This window comes from Leptodactylus fuscus, chromosome 1, assembly GCF_031893055.1.
Source record: "Leptodactylus fuscus isolate aLepFus1 chromosome 1, aLepFus1.hap2, whole genome shotgun sequence".
Taxonomy (NCBI): Eukaryota; Metazoa; Chordata; class Amphibia; order Anura; family Leptodactylidae; genus Leptodactylus; species Leptodactylus fuscus.
The window spans coordinates 94402595-94425816 of NC_134265.1; the positions used below are offsets into that span (position 1 = coordinate 94402595).

At 40.9% G+C, this 23222-nt stretch overlaps 1 protein-coding gene across 1 annotated transcript; it reads left to right on the plus strand.

Moving 5' to 3' along the window:
* The first annotated feature begins 9724 nt into the window (after nucleotides 1-9724).
* OGFOD2 (2-oxoglutarate and iron dependent oxygenase domain containing 2) lies at nucleotides 9725-21758 on the plus strand. The gene is made up of 7 exons (XM_075262468.1): nucleotides 9725-9913; nucleotides 13368-13424; nucleotides 15803-15913; nucleotides 17589-17688; nucleotides 18136-18260; nucleotides 18944-19201; nucleotides 21075-21758. The coding sequence occupies exons 1-7, from the start codon at nucleotides 9785-9787 to the stop codon at nucleotides 21348-21350; spliced, it is 1056 nt and encodes a 351-aa protein (XP_075118569.1). The 5' UTR covers nucleotides 9725-9784; the 3' UTR covers nucleotides 21351-21758.
* The last annotated feature ends 1464 nt before the right edge of the window (nucleotides 21759-23222 follow it).

Genomic DNA, 23222 nt, shown 5'->3' on the forward strand with positions numbered 1-23222 from the left:
ACAGAAGAAACAATACAAAAACACATGACATTACAGTTGTTGCATCTACACAAATGCACCAAATATCCATAGAGTAGGAATATGTATAGTACCTTGTGCAAGGTCATCTTTACTTGCAAACTAGAGACTTAAAGTAAAGCTCTGGAGCCACCTCAAGGGACTCAATAGACAAGAGACCCATTTTCAAATACAATATAAGGCCTCATGCTAACAGTTGTGTGCACGAGTTGGCTCCGTGGTTGAATGGTATGGACGGCACATGGATGACATCCATCTTTAACCAGCGACTCCATGGCTCCCATTCAACTGCACTCATTGAGCCCATACCCTTCCAAGGTTTTGCACCAGGCTCCTATCCCCATGACAATACATGGGTGTGTGTATGGTGCTAAAGAATAACTGAATAGGTCAAAGCGCTAGCCAAGAAAACAAGGCTAGCATACTGACAGTACATAAGATCTTGTGCATGAGGCCTAAGGCTGGGTCTACAAAGTCCAGTATTTTGCATCAGTATTTTTAAGCCAGGAGCAGATCCAAAAACACTGCAGAGGTGCAAAGCTTTCTATTATACTTTTTCATCTGTGTAGGTTCCACTTCTGGCTTTGGCTCAGAAAGACTAATGCAAATACGAATTGTGCAGTTCCTTCCTTTATCTAACAAGGTGGAGAGTATCTACACAGAGAACCTTTTCCTCTGGAGAGCCAGGAACATCTGTGCATTACATAGTTTCAATGGTAACACTTCTATGCAAACCACTCCTGTAATAGCAGTGCGACTGCCACAAATTACAGCTGATCACAGACAACCCTTTCAATAACAGCCATCAAAAGGGAGTCTGTCACCAGAATCCATCCCTGCAGATTAAATCAGGTAACCTATCTCACAGGGTTATGCCCTTGTGAATAGGAGCCTCAGATTCTGAGAGATCACACATTTTGACAATATATAAATGAGCTTTTGGAGCAATGAGGGCATTGTCATTGCTCCAAGGAAAAAATGGCAACACCATCATTGCTGCAAAGAGCCCATTTGCATACTGACAGAAGTGGCAATATCTTGGCAAAAGAGGAACCAATTCACAAGAGGAAAACACCATTTAGGTGACCCTAACCTACCGATATGTTAGTACATGTGCTGGGTCTGGTGACAAGCTCCGTTTAAGCGTCATAATAGATTTTGTTTTAAAAAGGGTGGAGGGAGTTTAGTTTAGGGGAGAATTATCAGTTTATCCTGAAAACCCCTTTAATACAACCCTAGCATATGTAGGAATCCTACCGTTTGTCTTACTGCTGTTCTCTGTAGCTGCACTTCAGAGGTGTGCTGGACTAAATCTTCATTCCTGGGACAAGCAACTTCAGCAGCACTGGATTGCTCCACAGCTTCACTCTAGTCATCAATATCAAATGCAAGCAATGGTTCATTTAGGTTTTGTAGGAGGAAAACTGCATTACTTTGAAATGAACTATAAAATTTAGGCTTCCGCCATATTTTTAGAATTGAGGCAAATACATGATTTCCTTGATCACTTGTGAACATTTATAAATGATATTTATTGGCCAAGTGATAAGCACAAACTCTGTTCATAAAATCAAGATCAGCAGCCTCAGGAAAGGAAGACATTGCCTGTGATGTTAGGTGCCCTTTCCAAAGGCCGCTGATTAGCCTCAGCAGTTACTTGCGGTGGGGATTTCCACTGGAAAAAGTATTGGGAGCAGCAAAATAGAAGCAATGTGCGAGACACCGGGGACAAATAAATAAGGTTTGTTTGAGGTTTTTACAGTCCCTAGTGAATCCCATCCACACATTGCAGAAAAATACATGCTGTGGAAATGCTACGATTTTCAAAACCATTGCGTTTTTTGGAAATTGCAGCAGGTCAATTATACCTACGGAACTACAGGTGATTTCCCTATAGGTATAATTGAAACAGAAAGTCTGCGGACTTTCTGTGAAAAGTGCTGCAGTAAAAATTGTGATGTGTCTCTGCTGCATTTTCTCCCACACTGTTTTTTTCGCTTCAGCCCGCTAGGTTGGGCCGTAGCCTAAAGGCTTATTTTTGGTATAACCCATCAGTATTTGATCAGTAGGGTGCACAAGGCATAGCTATAACTATATGTCTAATTATTCAAAAAGAATAGCATATAACAATAAGAATAGTAGCATATGACATATGACCAAAATGTTGTACCTACCATGCTGGAAATTTGAACATTTCTATTAAACATAAGAAAGAATGGTGTATATTTGGTTACTGGATTAACTAATGTCCGAAACTGGAATAAAATGGGATCCACATATTCATCCCAATTATCCTGGTTGTCATTCACCACCTTCCTTATAGAAGACGCCAACATCTCATAAGTTTGATCATCCAATCCTGTGTAGTCACTTGAGTCTGCTGAAGACAGAGTTTGAGAAATGTTCCATCTTTCGTAAAGCAGCTTGCTAACCTAGGAAAGGGAGAAGAGGATGCGTCACGTGGTCATTATGCACCAGCCTGCACTGTGTAGGCAAACGTTTCCTTTGTTAAATAGGAACGGGCAGCTTTTTTTTGCAGTGTCCGTTTTATCCTTTTGAAATATCTAGCATTACCATATTAACAATGTGATACATACAGAGCACACATGAGCAAAAACTCGGGTGTGTGTTTAACAGGTCTGTGTGGTATTCATTATTTTCATGGGCCCTGTCACGGAGCAAAGGTATACGTCTTCCTCCGGATGGTCTTTTGAATCAACACGGACGCAAGAGGTCGGGAGACAACAGCAATTTATTGTAATCCACAAAGTTAGTAGCCGGCAGCGGTCACATCAACCGTAATAACAATAAGTCCACAGAAGTCACAATCCAATGATAACTTTGGTTCCTTGGTCCTGTAACTATATCCTGGCTCTCTGCAGAGCTGTGCACAGGCCGGCTAACACATACTAACTCCAGCTACAACTATATACTAAAACTGTTACACCTATATCTGTGGGTGGGAAGGGCTGAGTCACAGATCCTTCCCCCCTCACCTATACCAAGGAGAGCAGACTCCCTGTCTACTATGGACAATGCACCATCCAACATCTTCTTGGAGACACTGATCAGATTATCTCCACCCATTGTCCTCACTAGTTAGAGGTATTTGCATACAATGTGCTAACACACTAGACCCGAATCAGCCAACTACACACTGATGTTTACAACAGGTTAGAGAATACATTCCACATGAAATATATATTACACATTGCCTATTGCCGGACTCTAACCATCCCGTGACAGGCCCATTCACCTCAATGGGTTTTCAAAGACCTATTTTTTTTCACATATTAATCATGCTCTAGATATTCTTGGATATCGGACTGCACATGGTCAAAAAAGTTTGTTGTCTGAATAGGCTCTTAGCATATCTGCTACGGTCATGCAGTAAATTAAGTGAACGATCTCAGAAATTCCAAATTATACTTTACCACTTCAATTTTATTCCTTGCTATACCATCATTTTACATACCTCCTCACAGAAGTTCCAAGTTTGATTGACATAGATGTTTTTTGCAGCCCCGAATCTGCATAGACAAGTATATAGCAAATGAAAAGTATTAGAATTATTTATTTTTTTTAATGTGCAAGTATAACCTGTTTAGATGACTATGGTTCAAACGTATTACCAAATGAACACTTATGATGTAGCAGTTTATATACCATGATGCAAATGCTGTACCTCCATTCATTTGATTATGGTCTTAAAGGGGCTCTATCAGCAAAATCATGCTGCTAGAGACCCACATATGCGTGAATAGCCTTTAAAAAGGCTATTCAGGCACCGGTAAAGTTATATTAAACTACCCCCCCACCCCCCGTTTTAAAATAATAACCTAAAAAAGAATGTGCTCTACTTACGGATCGTGCACCCTGGACGGGCATTCAGGGTGTGTCTTCATCTTCTTCCCCGCTTCTTCTTCCTCCTATGTCTTCGGGTCCCGTCCTCCTCCGGCGCTTGCTCGCGGACACTGAAAAAAATAGCCTGGGCGTATGCGCAGTAGCCGTAGTAGGAAGCCGCGTGCTACTGCGCATGCGCCCAAGCTATTTTTTTTTTATATCAGTGTCCGCGAGCAAGCGCCGGAGGAGGACGGGACCCGAAGACATCGGAGGAAGAAGAGGCAGGGAAGAAGATGAAGACACACCCTGAATGCCCGCCCAGCGTGCAAGTTCCGTAAGTAGGGCACATTCTTTTTTAGGTTATTATTTTAAAACAGGGGGGTAGTTTAATATAACTTTTACGGTGCCTGAATAGCCTTTTTAAAGGCTATGCACGCATATGTGGGGCTCTATCAGCATGATTTTGCTGATAGAGCCCCTTTAAATAACCCTGGTATAAGGCTGCATAATTTGAAAAAATGACTTTGTTTTTGGACAGCACATCAAGAAGATTGACATGTAGACTACAAGATACAGTTTAAGTAGTCTGTAGATTTAGTTTGCACAAAAAATAAATAAATTAGAAGATATCTCGCAAAATAGTGAGAGGATCTGAATTCATCCGATCATCCTTCCAATGTAAGCAGACTGCACACCAATTGCTCACAAAGATATTTCTAATTCAAATATAATAAGCTAATACATAATTAATTTAAGAGGATGGATCATTAAGACAACTCCTGTTTTTATGGCCTGCTTTTGCATATTCACATCAGAGATATGGGCACAGTACTAGCCAGAATGAAGAGCAGTTCCTATTCTGAAGGACCCTAGCCATCTTTGTTTGACATGGACAACCATTCTTCTGAAAGGCTGCTATGTAATACTACATTTCCCCTGCAGCGACAATACCTCTTTGGCTATTGCTTTCCTAGAAAATGAGCAGTTTGCTGATGGTTCTGGAGCTTGTTCCAGAGACATTAACTTATCACCCTGGCTGCTGAATAATTTGGATGGTGATCGGTATTGTTCTAGAGTATGACCCTGCTCTTCTTCTCCTTTCCATATTCCCCAGGAAGTCTAAGAAGCATGCCCACAGGCTACTTGGATTTATGCTAGTTGCTGTTCAAATGGTCACTCCCCGATTGTGGAAATCATCGTCCCTCTCTTTCTCTGGCATCCTGGCTGCAGGAACTACTCCGCATTCACAGTATAGAGAACCTGTTGGCTGAGCTGAAACATAATGTTGGAACAAGTAAACAAACAAAGTCCAAACCTGTAATAAATGGAAGACAGTGCTTTGGCGATACACAATGCATCATTTGTGGGGATAGGCATGGCTTCAGTCCACTTTGTAAAGAAGTCAGTTAATGTTATTACATAGGTATTGAGTCGAGATGTTGCTGGAAAGGGCCCTAATAAGGACAAAAAAAGTATCAGGTTACTTATTTTGGTGTGAAATCCTGAGAATAAGCTGCACTGAATGTAAATGGGGGTCAATTCTTGTAATGATTTGTTGCGCACCCAAAGTAAACCCACAGCAGAAATACACGGATTAAGACTCTGATTTCTGTCATGGAAATACACACTGGATTATAATCTGATGTATGAATATACAGTTTTGTTATTTGTCATATTACAGCAGTGTATATATGGAAATATATTTACCATGCAGAGTCATGCCCAAGATTTCCCATGGACTGTCTGCTTTCACAGGCTTGCAGGTTTTCTTAAATGGATATTTGTGATGTTCAGCATTCTGACAGGTTTCACATACTTTGATCTGCATTACAATAATAAGAGAAGAGTAATAAAGCCAAATGTCAAATGTCAGAAAATAGACTTGTGTTTACAATCTGATCTGCAGCCTGTGTTGGGGGATTTATCAATATTAACGTTCTGTACGAGTATAGGAAGAAGGAAAAGCTGAGTGAGTAACAGACATGCTGCTGCACTTGGCTACTTTTCTTCCGCTCTTTAAACTCTTATTAGCGGCAGCTTATCTTTACTGAAGACTGAGTTTAGCAGTGAACTAAAGAGGTATTTCTATCTCAAGGATCATATTCAGACTTGCAGCTTAAAGGAAGTCTATCATTAGAAAATGACCAGAGATGAGCGAATATGCTCAATCGAATACCTCCGCCGCATAGCTCCCGGCGCCAGGGAGGGTGGGAGGGGCAATAAAAATTTGAAGCCCTGGAAGTGTCTTTGCAGAAGGAAGCTATGTGTCTGGAAGTGTCTTTGCAGAAGGAGCTATGCAGCAGAGGTATTCTATCGAGCATATTCGCTCATCTCTAAAAAAAGACCTTTTGAAGTAATGGCATGTTGGAATAGCCTTTTTAAAAAGGCTATTCTACTCCTACCGTCCAGTCTCTTCTGCTACCTGCGGCTTCTGTAAAAATTTGGTTCTTGTGATATGCAAATTAAGCTCAGGGACCACAGGGAGTGTTCCCCCTGTGCTCTGAGCACATCTGCGTCATCACCTCTCACTGCCCCTTAGTTCATTCTCTTCACGCCCCTTGCATCTTCTGCCTTGTGTAGGCATCTGACGCCTTGCTATATGCGGTTGAAATCCATGCAGAGTCAGGTGCTTACCCCTTCTCAGTGTTTATATTTGGTTGCCTAGATTACAGACCACCTCTCTGGTCGGGCTGAGGACTCAGTCCCTGCTCCTGTAATATTCTCTTCTCTCTGGATACTGTTTTCAGTTGCTGAGCCTTGATAAGGACTAGAAAAGTTTTTTGATCCTGGTTATCTTTGAATGTAACTACAAAGATAACTATGCAGCTTAAAACAAGCACGAGTTGGCTGCTGAACTGAGCTAGAAACAAAGAAGGCAGCTGGAGAAAAAAAAATCCTCAGGAAACACAGTGTTTTTGGTGATGTAGACTAAAATGCTGTGTTTTACAGTAGCAACAAAGTAAATGAGATTCTGTTTCATCCACACATTGCAGGAAAAAAAAAAATACTGCATGTCACTTTTAGCTGAGGAACTAAAAGTTTTTTCTTTGCATATTGAATAGGGGGAAAAAAAAAAAACAGCAGAGAAAAATGCAGCAAAGACTCAGCGGAAAAAACACACAGCATGTTTTAGCTGCTTTTTTTTCCCACTGCAACTCACTACATGGGGTCTTAGCCTTAGTCTGAGGTCACACAGAGTTTTCTTGTCAGGATTTTGAGGCCAAATTTGCGTCAAAATCCTGACCAAAGAGACGGCTCCCATTGAAATCAATGGGAGCCGGTCAGGTCTTTTTTCCGGGAGCCATTTATTCCAGGTCCTGGAAAAAAGAACGGACATGCTCATTCTTCAGGCTGATTCACCTTGCGAATCCACCTGAAGACACTCCCTCCTCCCGACTAGGCCCATTCAGTGGGCCTAATCCGGAGCGGAGTGCGCGACTAGATGCCGATGCACTGCACTGACATCCAGATGCGGCTACCCATTTCTTGGTCCGGGACCTGAGACAGCCTTTGCCTCAGTTTCCAATCCAAAAAAAAACCGTTTAGGAGGAAGTGGGGGGAGGGGCGGAAGGAATAGAGTCTGATAACTGAACAATACATATTACATTTCATAAATCCTCTAGCCATCAAAATGGCCATATTCTCAGATGCCAACAGCATTAAATATCCAATGTTGTTTCTACATGCTAGACACATTACTAGTGGAGAGACTCCGCAAGCTTACCCAGTCCATTACATCCTTCACAACCCCAAGCCAATAATATCTGCTTTGAATCCTATTCACAGTTTTCTTTTGTCCTAAATGATGGCCAGAATCTGTAAGATGGCTCTGTAAGAAAATATGATGTCTTCTTTCTGGGTCCACAACGACTTCCCTTTTTTCTTCATTTTTTGGTCCAACATAGTAAAGGCAATCAGCTGAACAAAAAATAAATAAATACATATAATAATAATCATCATCATCACCCTTTATATTTAGGTAAACCCAAAGTACTCAGTTTTTATTGTTTTGCAAATAAATATAAGCAGAATAACAAAGGTGTTAAAATGTCAGCCAAAATGTGTCCTGTTGGCTCTGCATCCCCTGCTAGTGGCAGCAACTCCTGATGTCAACTGCCCAGTGAGGGTGTCAGAAGAGCCCATTGACCTGATATTGTTAACCTCTGGAGAGAATCAGCCATCAGGTGAGCACTGTAGGATGGAGTTAGTGGAGTACTGTATAATGCTATTAGTTGATCACTATGGGATGGAGTTAGTGGAGTACTGTGTAATGCTATTAGTTGATCACTATGGGATGGAGTTAGTGGAGTACTGTGTAATGCTATTAGTTGAGCACTATGGGATGGAGTTAGTGGAGTACTGTGTAATGCTATTAGTTGAGCACTGTAGGATGGAGTTAGTGGAGTACTGTGTAATGCTATTAGTTGATCACTATGGGATGGAGTTAGTGGAGTACTGTGTAATGCTATTAGTTGAGCACTATGGGATGGAGTTAGTGGAGTACTGTGTAATGCTATTAGTTGAGCACTGTAGGATGGAGTTAGTGGAGTACTGTGTAATGCTATTAGTTGAGCACTATGGGATGGAGTTAGTGGAGTACTGTGTAATGCTATTAGTTGAGCACTATGGGATGGAGTTAGTGGAGTACTGTGTAATGCTATTAGTTGAGCACTATGGGATGGAGTTAGTGGAGTACTGTGTAATGCTATTAGTTGAGCACTATGGGATGGAGTTAGTGGAGTACTGTGTAATGCTATTAGTTGAGCACTATGGGATGGAGTTAGTGGAGTACTGTGTAATGCTATTAGTTGAGCACTATGGGATGGAGTTAGTGGAGTACTGTGTAATGCTATTAGTTGAGCACTATGGGATGGAGTTAGTGGAGTACTGTGTAATGCTATTAGTTGAGCACTATGGGATGGAGTTAGTGGAGTACTGTGTAATGCTATTAGTTGAGCACTATGGGATGGAGTTAGTGGAGTACTGTGTAATGCTATTAGTTGAGCACTATGGGATGGAGTTAGTGGAGTACTGTGTAATGCTATTAGTTGAGCACACTGTAAGGTGACGTTTACTTTGGCACTTTGTGCACAATAAAGTTGTTGTTACATTGTGTGTGTATATATATATATATATATATATATATATATATATATATATTATATAATATATATATGTTGCTTGCCAAATATCCATTCGGACGTGCCAATAAAGCCTATTTGATTTGATATATATATATATATATATATATATATATATATATACATACACACACAATCACAATGTAACAACTTTATTGTGCACAAACTGCCAAAGTAAACGTCGCCTTACAGTGTGCTCAACTAATAGCATTACACAGATGTAATGCAATACAGACTAGACACTACATACATGTCTCCTGTGGGGTCAGATAGGGAATTTACCTTCCAGGATAAACTTGCGGGCATATCTCTTCAAGTTCTTCTTCTTGCTGGAGCAGAAAGATGCTGGGAAGGATCCCTCGGCCAGCAGCCTGTAAATATCCTCCAGCTTGTTAGGACTGGTCTCCACCACTTCCTCCGCCACCTGCAGAGGCTCCATGCCTAGCACCACCCTATGGAGGTAGGTGACCGACCCTCAGTGATACGTGAACGCATAGGGTTCAATGACTGAGAGAAAACATGCCATGTTGCTGTGCTCTCAGCTGCTAGATGTTTCCGGGGGGATCTCATTTAATGCGACACCAGCTGCATAAGGGACCGTGTTCCATTAGACAGCCGCTGTATCAGGCGCACAGGAAGTACAGTCAGTGAGTGTCTAGAGCCCCGAGGTAGACAACTTGCAGACGGTTTCTGACTACACGGAGGCGGAGTAGTCATGTGTTGTAGCCGGAACTGACTGTGTACACAGAATGGAGTAATAGGGGGTCGTACAGCTGTGTATAATGACGGCCGGGGCTAGTGAGCCCTCCTACATCTGCGCCTGTTTCTACACTGATAACATCTTCCTAGAGGAGTATCAGCTCCATGTCAGGTTTACAGATGTGCAGCAGTTCACCAGGGACTATGAGAGGGTAGTATCATTCTTGTCTGCTCCTTCATATTAAGTAAGAATTGGTGATTCAGATGTCCTATGGCCAGTCTGGCTTTTTATACTTTGAAAGGGGTTTTCCCATCTCCCTGTTTCAGCGACTTTACCTGCTGTCTCTTCTTCTCACTTCCTGTATTCCTTATCAAACAGGCAAAGCCGCCTCCCCCCAGCTTGCTGAACAGGACTCTATGAAGTATCACAATATGTATTCTGATTACTAGAAATCTAATATAAATGCTGATCAAATAATATGCACATGAAGCAGGACTTTTCTCTTTGCATTTTTTGGCCAGAAACCCAGTGGACCCAATTATAGTATATGAGAGTTACACGGATAACCGCTTTTTAAGCGGGTTAGCTTTCTGTTTTTCAGGTCCCCGAGTGGACCCGAAGAATGGAAAGCCAAATGCTAGTATGAGCTTAGCATTAGAGTAATCTGTGTGTTTACATAGAGAGATACCAGAGAGGGCTTTATTGGCAAACTGCAATTAGCTGACCTGATTGTTCTGCAGCAGAGCTGTAGATAACAGTTATTCTAGGTTATTATTATTCACACTAACGTTTGGGTCTCCATTCCTTGGGTCTGCTTGGGGATCCAAAAAAAATGGAAACCCAGTTCATTTAAAATGCAATCGGATCCGCCCGGTTTCTGCCCAAATTTTCTCTCTGTATTTTTCAAGCAGATTCGGGGACAGAATCCCTGAATGGAGATCAGGCACAGGTATGAACTCCGCTTTAGAATTTGTCCTCTAGCCCACTGTTCCCCAGCAATTAGTGCTATTTAGGCTCTGTACTGTCAGGTGAATGGAGTCAGGCAGGAGCAGACAACGGGTGTGATATTGAGCTCTGATGCTATCTACCTCTTATATGAATGACATCCCATATCTGCTCCTGTTTCACTTTGCCCACCTGATCCTAAATAGCATATCATATACCAAAAGAAAACCGAATCGATTAGTCAAGAACAGTGGGGAGAGAGAAAAAATTCTGACTGTTCTGGAATCAGTGATACAGTGAAAGGTACATTAAAGGCCTAATGCAGTTCAGAGCCTTGTTTCAGCAGCTAAAAAGAACAATATTCGCTCCATAGGTGACCAACGTGTCATTCACTTGTGTGGGACTAATGCAGCACTGTACTGAATCCTGATCTTAGTCCTGTAGAAGTGATAGGAGCAGTGGTCATGTATGTGCACTAACTCTCCACTCACACAGGCGAGTCCAGGACATCTGTTTTAGTTATTTGTGGGGGAACCAACAGTCAGACCCTTAGCTAACATATATTTATTACCTACCTTGTGAATGGGTGACAACTGTTGTTTATGGGAGCACCTTTAATTTTATAATGAAAAGTGATGCATATTTGTGTGTCAATTCCTCTCACCTTCTTGCAGCGCTTTTCTTTCCACAATCCCTGTATAGAGAGCCAACGCTGGTGTGAACCCAGCTCATGGGCTCTGATGCAAAAGCTCAGCTTGTGGCCCCCCTGACCAACTTCGCCTCACAACCATCCTATCTGACATAAAGATCTCTACACATTATATCCAGGTCTCATCTCAGTACATAAACGAGAGCTCAGGGGATAATAGATTCTCAATGTACAGACTGCAGGCTGTCAAAGGAGATGAGAACAGAGCCAAAGTAGTTTATCAGCTATAGGCTAAGGCCCCACATTTGTGGCTGTACTATAGATACAGAACTTATAATCATTACTTATAGGAGGCTTATGTAGTGTAAGTATTATTGCAAGTACCATAGTTTCACTACAGACAGGTCTTTCATTATTTTTTTTAAGGGGACATGTCTAAGCTACTGTGCTACCTATTTATCATCTTCATATATGTTATAGTCAACATTAAAATGTTTTTTTCCTCTGTAGTAAATGATTGTAGTTTCTGATATGCTATAATTCATTGGTTACACAATCCTAAGAGAGGAGGAGCGGCAGTCATGAAATGTGGTTATTCAGGTGGACCGAAAAGTTGGACCACCACCAGCCAGAATATTATGACCTATCATATTATAAAATGGGAATAACCCTTTCATGAGAGATCAGAGACCTCCAATAGGGTTTGGTTTGTGATGCATACAATGGTTCTCCTAAAACTTCTTGAGACTAAGGCCCCACTGGGCGGAAATGCAGCGTAAAAAAAAAACGCAGAGAAAACGCAGCATTTTGTGTTTCAGAAAAAAACACGCATCGCGTTTTTCAGTTTTGTGCTGCAGAAATTCACATGAGTTTTCTGTTGAGTTTTCGTCGTGCTTTACTCAAGTTTCTCATGTGCAATGAAAGTAATTGAAAGGCTATTTTGAAAATCCTAAGGAATTATGGGCTGGAAACGCCGCGATTTGGACACGGTGGAAATGCCACTGGAAAAATCACGGCATTTTACAATACTTGCAAAGTGAGTGGGATTCATGTGAATCCCATGCCCACTTTGTGGAAAAAAATTGCAACACGGACACACTGTGATTTCCGAAACTATTGCAGTTTTGAAAATCGCAGCATGTCAATTATATCTACGGAAACACCAGTGGCTTTCCCACTGATATAATTGTAACAGAAAGTCTGCGTAGGAAAATTCAGTGAATTTTCTGTTCAAAGCGCTGCGGGAAGAACCAAGATGTGTTCACGCCGTGGTTGTTCCCGCAGTGCTTTAGCACAGCAGTTCCGGCCGTTGGGCCTTAGCCTCAACCAAGCAAAACAGTGAGTTTTTGTCTGCGGATTTTGATGCTTTTCTGCAGCGTTTCGGCGGATTTTCCGCAACACATTTATCATGCTGCGTTTTTGCTGCGGTTTTCACACTTTCCATAGAAATCTATGGAGGGAAAAACTCAGCATTTCCGCAACTATAATTGACATGCTGCATTTTTGAAAAACGCAGCTTTTCCATAGCGTTTTTTTTTCTGCAGTGTGGGGCTGGGATTAGACAAAATTGCATTCACTATGCTATGCTTGCATTTCCGCAATGCCCAAAAACGCTGCATTTCCACAATGTGGGGCCTCAGCCTAAATAACTTTAGAGGAAGGCTAGGGTTTAACAGCAGTATGTGTTATGCAACATAGTCATGCTAAAAAAAAAAAAAAAAAAAAAAATTTATCTGTATTGTTGCCTCTAGCTTTTTTTTCATTATTGTAGATTGCAATGAAAATCACATGTAACTGTGATACGTCTAGTCTGAAATTTGACTTTCTTTTTACACCCAGTGATGATAGTTTGCAGACTGTTTTAGCTAGATGACATTTATGTCACCATGTAGCTTGAGCCTTAGGTGATATTCACACAGTGTGATGGAATTGTGATTTATTAGCACGATTACCACACAGTGAAGACACTACTGCCATGGTTCTGCACATATAGCTCACAATCTCATTCTGAATGCTTTCTGTATCTTCAATTAATATTACAATATTTAATCAGATTTATCTGATGTTTTAGGCATTACAAAACAGAGGATGCCATGGTGCTGAGAAGTTTGCTCATGTACTGGAAATGGTGAGGCAAAAAGATGGTTAGCACTAGTTCATTGGTGATGTCATCATACTATTTTTATTTTGTTTTTACTGAAACATGTCAGATGCTAACTAAATGTTTCCACTTGTAACATTAAAAGAACATAAAAACATTGTTACATACGGTAGGAAATGGGGAAAAGGGTAATAAACTGGCTGGCCAGAAAGGCCAATCTCCCATGTTATACATATAAAACCACTGAAGCGAATTAACCACCAATGTAAACACAGCTTAAACACAACATTCCTAAAGGTATGTGTAGGACTGATATGAACAAGTAAAAAAACATTTCCAAGAAAGATACATAGCTGAGGCTCTCATCATTACACTCCCATATCTCTCTATAGAATAAAAATTGATTTCTGTCTGTCTGTTCTTTATACGTGACCAAACAACTTGACTCATCTTCACCAAATTTGGCACACAGACACTACAGGTGTCTGGGAAGGTTTAAGACGAGGTCTCAACTCGCTGGGACCTACCATTGCTGAGATACAGCATTCCCAAAACAATGACCCCCATTAGCCAATACAAACCTGCAACTCTTTCACTCATATTTCAACTGCAATACACACAGTCACTCCACATACACAATCCAACACTGATATCCAAACTGAGATACACGCATCAGAGGATTAGATACACAGGACAGCACACAGTATCACACGCCAGAGTATTAGATATGCTCGTCTGCAGACAGTTCCACACACCAGAGGATTAAATACGCACATCTGCACACAGTTACACACGCCGGAGGATTAGATATGTGCCTCAGCACACAGTACCACACATCAAAGGATTAGATATGCTCGTCTGCAGACAGTTCCACACACCAGAGGATTAAATACGCACATCTGCACACAGTTACACACGCCGGAGGATTAGATACGTGCCTCAGCACACAGTACCACACATCAAAGGATTAGATATGCACGTCTGCACACAGTTCCACACACCAGAGAATTAGATACACGCATCTGCATACAGTATCACACGCCGGGGCATTAGATACATGCGTCTGTACACAGTACCACACACCGGAGGCTTAGATATGTGTGTCTGCACACAGTTCCACACGGCAGAGGATTAGATACGGGCATCTGCATACAATACCACACTCCGGGGGATTAGATACATGCGTCTGCACATAGTACCACACGCCGGAGGATTAGATACGCGCATCTGCATACAGTACCACACGCCCGAGGGATTAGATACATGCGTCTACACACAGTACCACACAAAAGAGGATTATATACGTGCGTCTGCACACAGTACCACACGCCGGAGGATTAGATATGCGCGTCTTCACACAGTACCACATGCCGGAGGATTAGATACGCGCCCTGCACACGATACCACATGCCGGAGGATTAGATATGCGCCACTTCACACTATACCACACGTGGGAGGATTAGATACGCGCCTCTGCACACAGTACCACACACCGGAGGACTAGATATGCGGCTCTGCACAGAGTACCACACATTAGAGTTTTACTCAAGGTTTCCATAGCAACCCAGCCATTTTTCTTCACTGCTGTATGTCAGCTTTAAAGGGGCAGGGCGCTGTGGATGGCACTGTTACACAAGGTCACATTCACACAGCTTTACTCCAGGTATCCATAACAACCAACTGCAGGTTTTTCACTGATATCCAAAATGAGATACACATGATCACATGATGCTTATGGACACACACACAAACGACATACAAAATACACCAGTGCAAAGCTAAGCAATTCTTATGGAGCCACTACACAAACAAAAAAATAAATATACCCATGCGAAGCCGGGTCCTCCTGCTAGTTTATTTATTTATTTTTTAAGTAGGCTGTCTTCCTTATGTCTTCTATATGGGGGTTACCTCAATCTTGCTATTAAAATAAATAAATAAAAAAAAGTGCTCATGGAATCTGATACACTTATGGAAGAATTTGGAGGGATAGCTCCTGGACTGATCCTCACAGCTCAAGGTATTATGTAAAGTATTATAATGACCACCTACTACATTCACCTCCTGCATGATGACAGCTGTTTGGGATTTCCCCAGATATTTTCATAGATTTTCCTGTTTCTATAGTTATCACTGAAGGTCACCACAATGTTTACGTAAAATCTCAGAAGATTCCTAGATTTTTGTCATCATGGGTTAAAAAGAAAAAGTGGTGTTTCTGAAAACAACTACAATAGTTGGCATTTTAATTTTGCCAATATTTTAATAAGGATTGAAGTTGTGATTGGTTGCTATCAACAACAATCCCTTTTTCTGTCTGTTTATAAGTGTGAGACCCTTTATATGCTGTAGATTTCTTCAAGACTACATTTTATATATTACTATGATGAAAACACTTTTTTCAGGTTAGAAAAGAGTTACAAAGAAGAATGATGTTGGCAGAAGAATCAAAGCGAAGGAAGGCAGAAATTTCAATTCACTATAAACCATTGCACCCAGAAGTATATATTTTACAGGTAAGTTGGCACGCCTGTGTACACACTAGAAATCTCTGTATCAGGCTGGTAGTTTAGTTTAGGTACGCACACTTTCACTCTTCACTTGTGTATTAAACCAACTTAAGGGTGCATGCACACGGAGTAACGCTCCGCTTATTCAGACACGTAAACACGTGTCAGAGTGACCGCTGTAAAACAGAATCCCTTTGACTTCAATGAGTGCCAGTCTTACACGTGTTACACATTAAATCAATGGGTTTAAAAGGCTCCCATTGATTTCAATGTGTAACGCGCATAAGACCGGCACCCATTGAAGTCAAAGGGATTCTGTTTTACAGCGGTCACTCTGACACGTGTTTACGTGTCTGAATGAGTGGAGCGTTACTCCGTGTGCATGCACCCTAAGATAAGCGAATATTCTGCAGACTTGTCAATGGCAAATAAAAAGAGAAAGGGAGATAAACTAAGTTATATGATTTTATTTCTTCTTTAGGTAAGAACCATCTGCTGTCATAGCGCTCACAGCTGTAAGAATAGGAAATACTCCATTACCTGCCCACTATAACTATGGGCTGCTATAGATCCCATAAGTAAAAGAGTTGTTAATTCATTTAATAAATGCAGCTAAAAATAAACTTTGTGGCATTTTTCTTGATTATTTTTCTATTATTAAACCAGATACTAAAATACTTGTTGTAACGTTTTTATTTTCTGATTGTACATTTTTTGGATATTTTTTTCTGTACATGTTTATGGGGACTGCCATCTTACCTGAGCTGCAGTCACACTGACCATAAATACAATAGACTGGAAATATTCATTGACTTCTATCGGATAGTACTTTAGATATGCAGTGACCTCTGCACTGGTCACAGAGTAATAAGCAGGAAAGGGTGAGCAGTGATCATTAGCTCTGGGTGCTGCCTGTCATTGTAATCCAACCGATGATGATGAAATGGCTGCTGAAAAGAGAACTAAAAAAAAAACAGGAAGCGTTCAGCCTAGATTTAGACTTATAGTCAGTGTAAAATGCAGATGCTGAGGATTTTTTTTAATATATAGATGGTAATATGAGAAGTTAAAAAATGTCACCAAATAGTCTTAAAAATATATTTAACATAAAAGGTAAAGCTAAACAATAGGACTTGTACTCACGATACCTTTCCTTGATTGTGGCAGAATTTTAAGAGTGATCATATTGAAGAGGACTTTTCACCACCTCGGCCAAGTCCAGATCTTTGCATCACTTTATAGGTGCTGCAGCGATTATGGTTGAGTTGTTATTTTTTTTCTGTAGACCCCACTGTTCCTCCATAAGTGCTGTTAGTTTGTGCCTGATATGCTATTTAAGTTCTATACAGTCAGGTTGGCAGTGTAAGGCGGGAGAAGGCAAGGGGTGTGATTTTTTTTTTTTTAGTTCTGACTCTGATTTACGCCCTCCTGTCCGCTCCTGCCTGACACCTCCCACCACACAGTACAGAGCCTAACAGCATTGATTGATTTGGACTGGTGGAGGCTAGAGAAGAAAGTTCCAACTGTGCCAGAATCAATGGAGCCATGCCTATTAAATGATGTAAGTGCTGTATGGCACAGGTGGTAAAAGGTCCTCTTTAACTTGGCTGCACCTTACTACACAAAATATGATGGTGAAAACAGAACTGCTGTCTAATAATTACCTTTTTATTACTAAAAGGAGTCCATTTTCACTGAAGAATTTTTAGAAGCTGTTCATTATTGTGAGTCTCCAAGTGCAAGTTTGGAAGGTCTTTTAAATCATCTGCATTCAATCCCAGGTAATAAAGCATAACTCCAGTGAAAACTAATATTTCCAATGCTGTGAGATCTTTCTGGGCAGTACCCTTATTAAGCCGTTTCTTTAGAAGTACTTATTAATTAACCCCTTCCCTTCAGATAGTTGAGGCGTGTGGATGTATTGTCAAATCAGAGTAATGTACGGCCACTACCACTGTGCCCACATAGTCACTGGAGAGATATTAGCTGTACAATGCAGCCACACTCCTGTTGCAACTGTTCACATTAGAGAAAACTATTCCTATTATCTATATATTGTTCTCTGCTCTGTGTTATTTCCCATGTTTATTGTATCCATGTTAACCCTCAAGAATAGAAATTTGTTGAGTTTGGCCAAAATATTGTCTGTATGTACTCAGCATGCACTGGCGTGTCTTCTTATGTGTAACTGTGGACATGTATAGTTATAGCCCATTTTGTGTTTTTAGGCAAAAGGATATATTGTTTCCCGGTTTTTGTTCCTCAGTTTTGTAGCGATTTCATAGAAGAACTTGAAAACTTTGAGAAATCACAACTGGAAAAGGGACGTCCAAACACAATGAATAACTATGGGGTATTTTTCTTTCACTATCATGATTATGTAAATTATAGTCTTGTTAGTATGGTCTTGTTGGCTCTGGTCAGAGCCTACTTCAAATCTGAAAAATATAGATCCATAATACCACATGCAAACAAAAACTTGGAATGTTACGTCAGTATTTGATGCCATATTGCAACTGGCAAGTGTGAATACAGCATTATGGACTATAGACAGGAAGGGAGTCACAAAATCTTTAAGCAGTCGCTACATCTTCGGTTGGTGTAGCTCTTGTATTAAAGGTTCAAAGATAGGGGAAGGTGGGAAAAGGGGAAAGCAAATAGAAAAAATCAAAGATATAGAAATCCAAAGGGTGTAAGAAGTAGGCAGTCACCCTGGGTCAAAATAATTAAGAAGGCCAAGACTTATACTATACAATTGTTGGCTTGCAGTTAACCCCCTTGAACTTTGTTGGATATTGCATTAACTATAAGTATATAGCTCTTAGTTTTACTGCAGTTACTTGCATTTCACCACGATTTTGCTGAAATCACAGCAAAATGAAAGCAATTTTATGAGTAAAATGAAAGCAAACTGGAAAAAATATGCACATTTTTACTGTGGTTTTAACACAGTCTGAATGTAACCTAACCATTGTGAATAAAAAATGTGCTGTTAGGAGTTTAACACACTTCACCTGTTTTTGCTCTTATTCCTAGGTCCTTCTGAATGAGCTTGGATTAGATGAGTCATTCATTACTCCTCTCCGTGAGAAATATCTGCGCCCCCTTGCCTCTATTTTATATCCAGATTGGGGAGGGGGCTGCTTGGATAATCACAAAGCCTTTGTCGTACAGTATTCTGTGGATAAAGACTTAGATTTGAGCTGCCACTATGACAACTCTGAAGTCACTCTGAATGTTTCACTAGGAAAAGAGTTCACTGATGGAAACCTGTACTTTTCTGACATGAGAGAGGTAATTCTTCACCTATTAAATATATTACCGTATATACTCAAATATAAGCCGAGTTTTTCAGCACAGTTTTTGTGCTGAAAAAGTGCTCCTCGGCTTATATTCAGGTCATTTCTGGTAGCAGGCCAGGATAGCAGACCCCGTCCCCCCCACCGCTCCATCACACGCCGGGTGACGTGGCCACGTAAGCTCAGGCCCGGACCCGGCGTGTCTGCTTCCTGGCCTGCTAGCAGAAGTACCGTAAGTACTTCTGCAGATTTTAATGTACAGCCCTGGTGTCTGGATGCCGGGTCCGGATGCCGGGTCTGTAAATGTAATGGCGCCGCTCTGCAGAGCGGTCGCCATAGAAACCGGCACCTCCGCTGTAATGCTTATAGCAGAGATGCTGAAGCTTATGCCTGCGATCTCTGATTGTAGGCATAAGCTATGGCATCTCCGCTGTAAGCATTACAGTGGAGGTGCCCTCCGGAGATGCCCTCCCCCCTCCAAGTTCAAAATTAGCCCCCGGGGCCGGTCCCCACCGGCCCCATACCTTTAAAGTTGCAGGTCGGCTCCTGCGCAGGAGCCGACCTGTTCCAATGACAGCCGGGAGCCTAATGAAGGCTCCCAGCCTGTCATCGCTATATTACTATTACAGCTGGTCTATGACCAGCCGTAATAGTAATGTAGAGAATCTCCCATTGACGGCAATACACTTAAAAAAAATAGTAAAAAGAAAAAAAAAAAAGTTTTAAAAAATATAATAAAAAATAAAATAAATAAAAGTTCTAAATCACTCCTTTCCCTAGAATACATATAAAGGCTGGTTCACAGCACCTGATCTCAGTTATGCAGGTTTCCGTTTTCTGTCGGCAGAAGACAGAAACCGACATTCAGTGTCTGTGGGTGAGCCGTCTTCTGCTGCCCCTGGCGAAACCGTTTTGTTTTTTACCGGACACAGAGTCCTGCATGTCCGACTGAAAAAAAAACAAAAAAACGGTTTCAATGCGGAGAGCAGAAGACGCTCACCGGCAGAGACTTTTCAAACCCATGAATGTTTCTCGGGCAGTAAACGTAAACCTGCATAACGGAGATTGGGCGCTGGTGTGAACCTGCCCTCAAAGTAGAAAATGACTGTGAAACACATACACATTAGGTCTCCCTGTGTCTGAATTTGCCCGGTCTACTGAATATAGGGTACCTGCCGTGCTCCTGTTCCGTCGGGAAGGGGTTAATAGGAGCACTGCAGATACCCTATATTCAGCCAGGCTGAATTCCAAGTCGGGGTAAAAAACCCAGTCCTCAAGCTCAGGGAAGGGGCAGACAGACAACCAAAACACCCCCTCCCCTTTCCCAGCACTTACTGCACCCAAGAACTCGGCCATTTTAATTTTTGAAATTTTCCAATAGCTGCTGCATTTCCCCCCCTAGGCTTATACTCGAGTCAATAAGTTTTCCCAGTTTTTTGTGGTAAAATTAGGGGGGTTGGCTTATATTCGGGTCGGCTTATACTCGAGTATATACGGTAGCACTCCAAGGAATCACATCCTTAAAGTTGTACTACACACCTTGTGATTCTTTAGGATTTGTGCCATGTAGGGTTGAATGATACCCGCTAAACTAGGATTACACCTTGGTGGAGAATAGACATCATACAACAGTGTCTATGATGCAGCTTCAGTTCCAGACCCACAATGATATACAGGTGGAGATTATAGTACTGTGTTTAGTGTTGTGTGGTTTTGTTGTTGTTTTTTTTTGTTATTGGTGGTGCGAGGAGGGAGTAATTCATTTTTGTGCTGAGCTACCTGACTTTTTTTTAATTTTTATAGAGTGTGTAAAAAAAAGCTTTCTAAACAAGATAGTTCACTTCAAGTCTCTCTATTGCATTACTCAGGTGCCATCCAATGAAAGAAGGTATATAGAGGTTGAACATACCATTGGTCATGGAATTCTTCACAGAGGTCAGCAAGTTCATGGAGCTCTTCCCATTACTTCTGGGGAAAGATGGAATCTTATAATATGGATGAGAGCATCAGTCATACGAAATAAACTGTGTCCCATGTGTAACAGGGAACCGCAACTAGTAGAGACTGTGGGGGAAGGAGATGGATTTACAGTGATGAAAAAGGAAAACGGAGAAGAAACTGTGGCTGTTTGTACATTAATTTAAACACTAAGAACACTTGTACCATATTGACAAAATATATAAATTGATTGTGGGGATTTCACTAGCTGGTCTGCACATGCTGGGATGCAAATTATTAGGAGAACAAGGTTCACCGGTCTCTTGTCTGACCACTGATCCATCCATTCACTTCTGTGGAACTGACAGAGTGCTATACATGCCTATCTCCATCAGTCACAGAAGCGAATGAAACTGTGGTCATACATGGGCATCACTGTTCCATTTAAATTGGAAAATCGGGGACCAACGTTTTCATGATCACTAGGATTCCCTTCGGTCAGAGTGCAAACACTTATTTGTCATGCTGTCGAACACCTATTTGCATGATAAGTGTAGTACGAAAATCTCCTTTATCCAATATAGTAAAAAAAATGGTGATTTAATCTCCAGTATTGCTGTAAACATTTTAGTTCATGATTATATATTCTTTAAGCAAAATGATCTAAATGAACTTTTTATAATAAATTATTATTAGGGACATCCTCTGTGGAAACCATTTTGTTTTAACTGTTCTAACGCATGTAAAATAATTTTTTTATTTTACTTTGTATTTTCTCATATGCAGACCGTACAACAATCCCTACTTGGTCTGATTATGCAGTCATATTGCCATCCATCTTAGGGTGCCCATACATGATGCACTTGAGCTTTGGTAACTTCATGCTGACTACTGCCAATTACGGGCTGCACCTATACTTGCTACTAGGAACAATGGAAAATACAGATTATGGCTAAAGGGGCTGCTGTGCTAGTTTAAAATCCCCTTTGCAACATAAGAAAAACCAGTAATATACATAGTACATGGTAAGTGTGGGTCACAAGTTTTGCATTGGTGCCTAGCATTGAGTGCAGGTAACCTTATTTGTTATGCTAACTTGGTGTAGGAGAATTATAGGATTAGACTACCCAGGGTTACACATGCGTTTTGTTTAGTCTGTTAACAAGCAGAACTGTGCTCTGCAGGATGTGAATGACAACCCCTGTATTCTTTTGATTCCCTTCTTTTTTAATCAGATCATGATTTATTGAAACCACCAACCATACACAATCCCTTCCCCCCCCCTCAAAAAATACACACCATAAAAATAAAGCAACCAGAGTAAATCATAATAAAAAAGTGGACACAACATTAAAACAAAATATGACAAATTTAGATCCCATACACTCACAGTGAGAACCAGCTGAAATAATCTGAAGGTATATATATATATATATATATATATATATATATATATATATATATATATATATCTATAAGTACCGTATACAGAAATGAGGCGGTGCATACATTGGATATGATTTCTTTCTTAGGCTATGTGTACATGCTGCAGCTTGTACACAGTGGAAAATCCATAGTGTAATATAGTAGCATTTAAACCAATGAGATTTTCTTAATCTCATGTACATATTGCAGATTGTTTCCATATGTAAATGTGCGGACACCAAATGGTAACCACACGGACTGTATGGTTTCTTAGCTAACTGCTTTTTAATGCGTATAAGTTTCCGTTCGGGGAGTCCCCAAGCGAACCCTCCGAATGGAATACCGAACGCAGATGTGTAGAGAATTTCACTCTTATTCCTTCTTTTGGGGTTTCAAAAAATAAATACCTAAAAAAAAACAAAAAAAACCAAACACCTAAAATTTGTCTCCTAATCTTTTATTTCAGGCAAAAAAAAATAAAAAAAAATAAAAGGAAGACTCAGAGGTCAATTTGAGGTCACTGAGGACAATGTGAGGTCGAAAAAAGACAGGATCATACGCCAAACACCCCCCCCCCCCCCAATAAATCCTGCTGAATTTGAAAAACAGCTGTGAAAACAGCAATGCTGAAACCTGATACAATACAAAAGCAG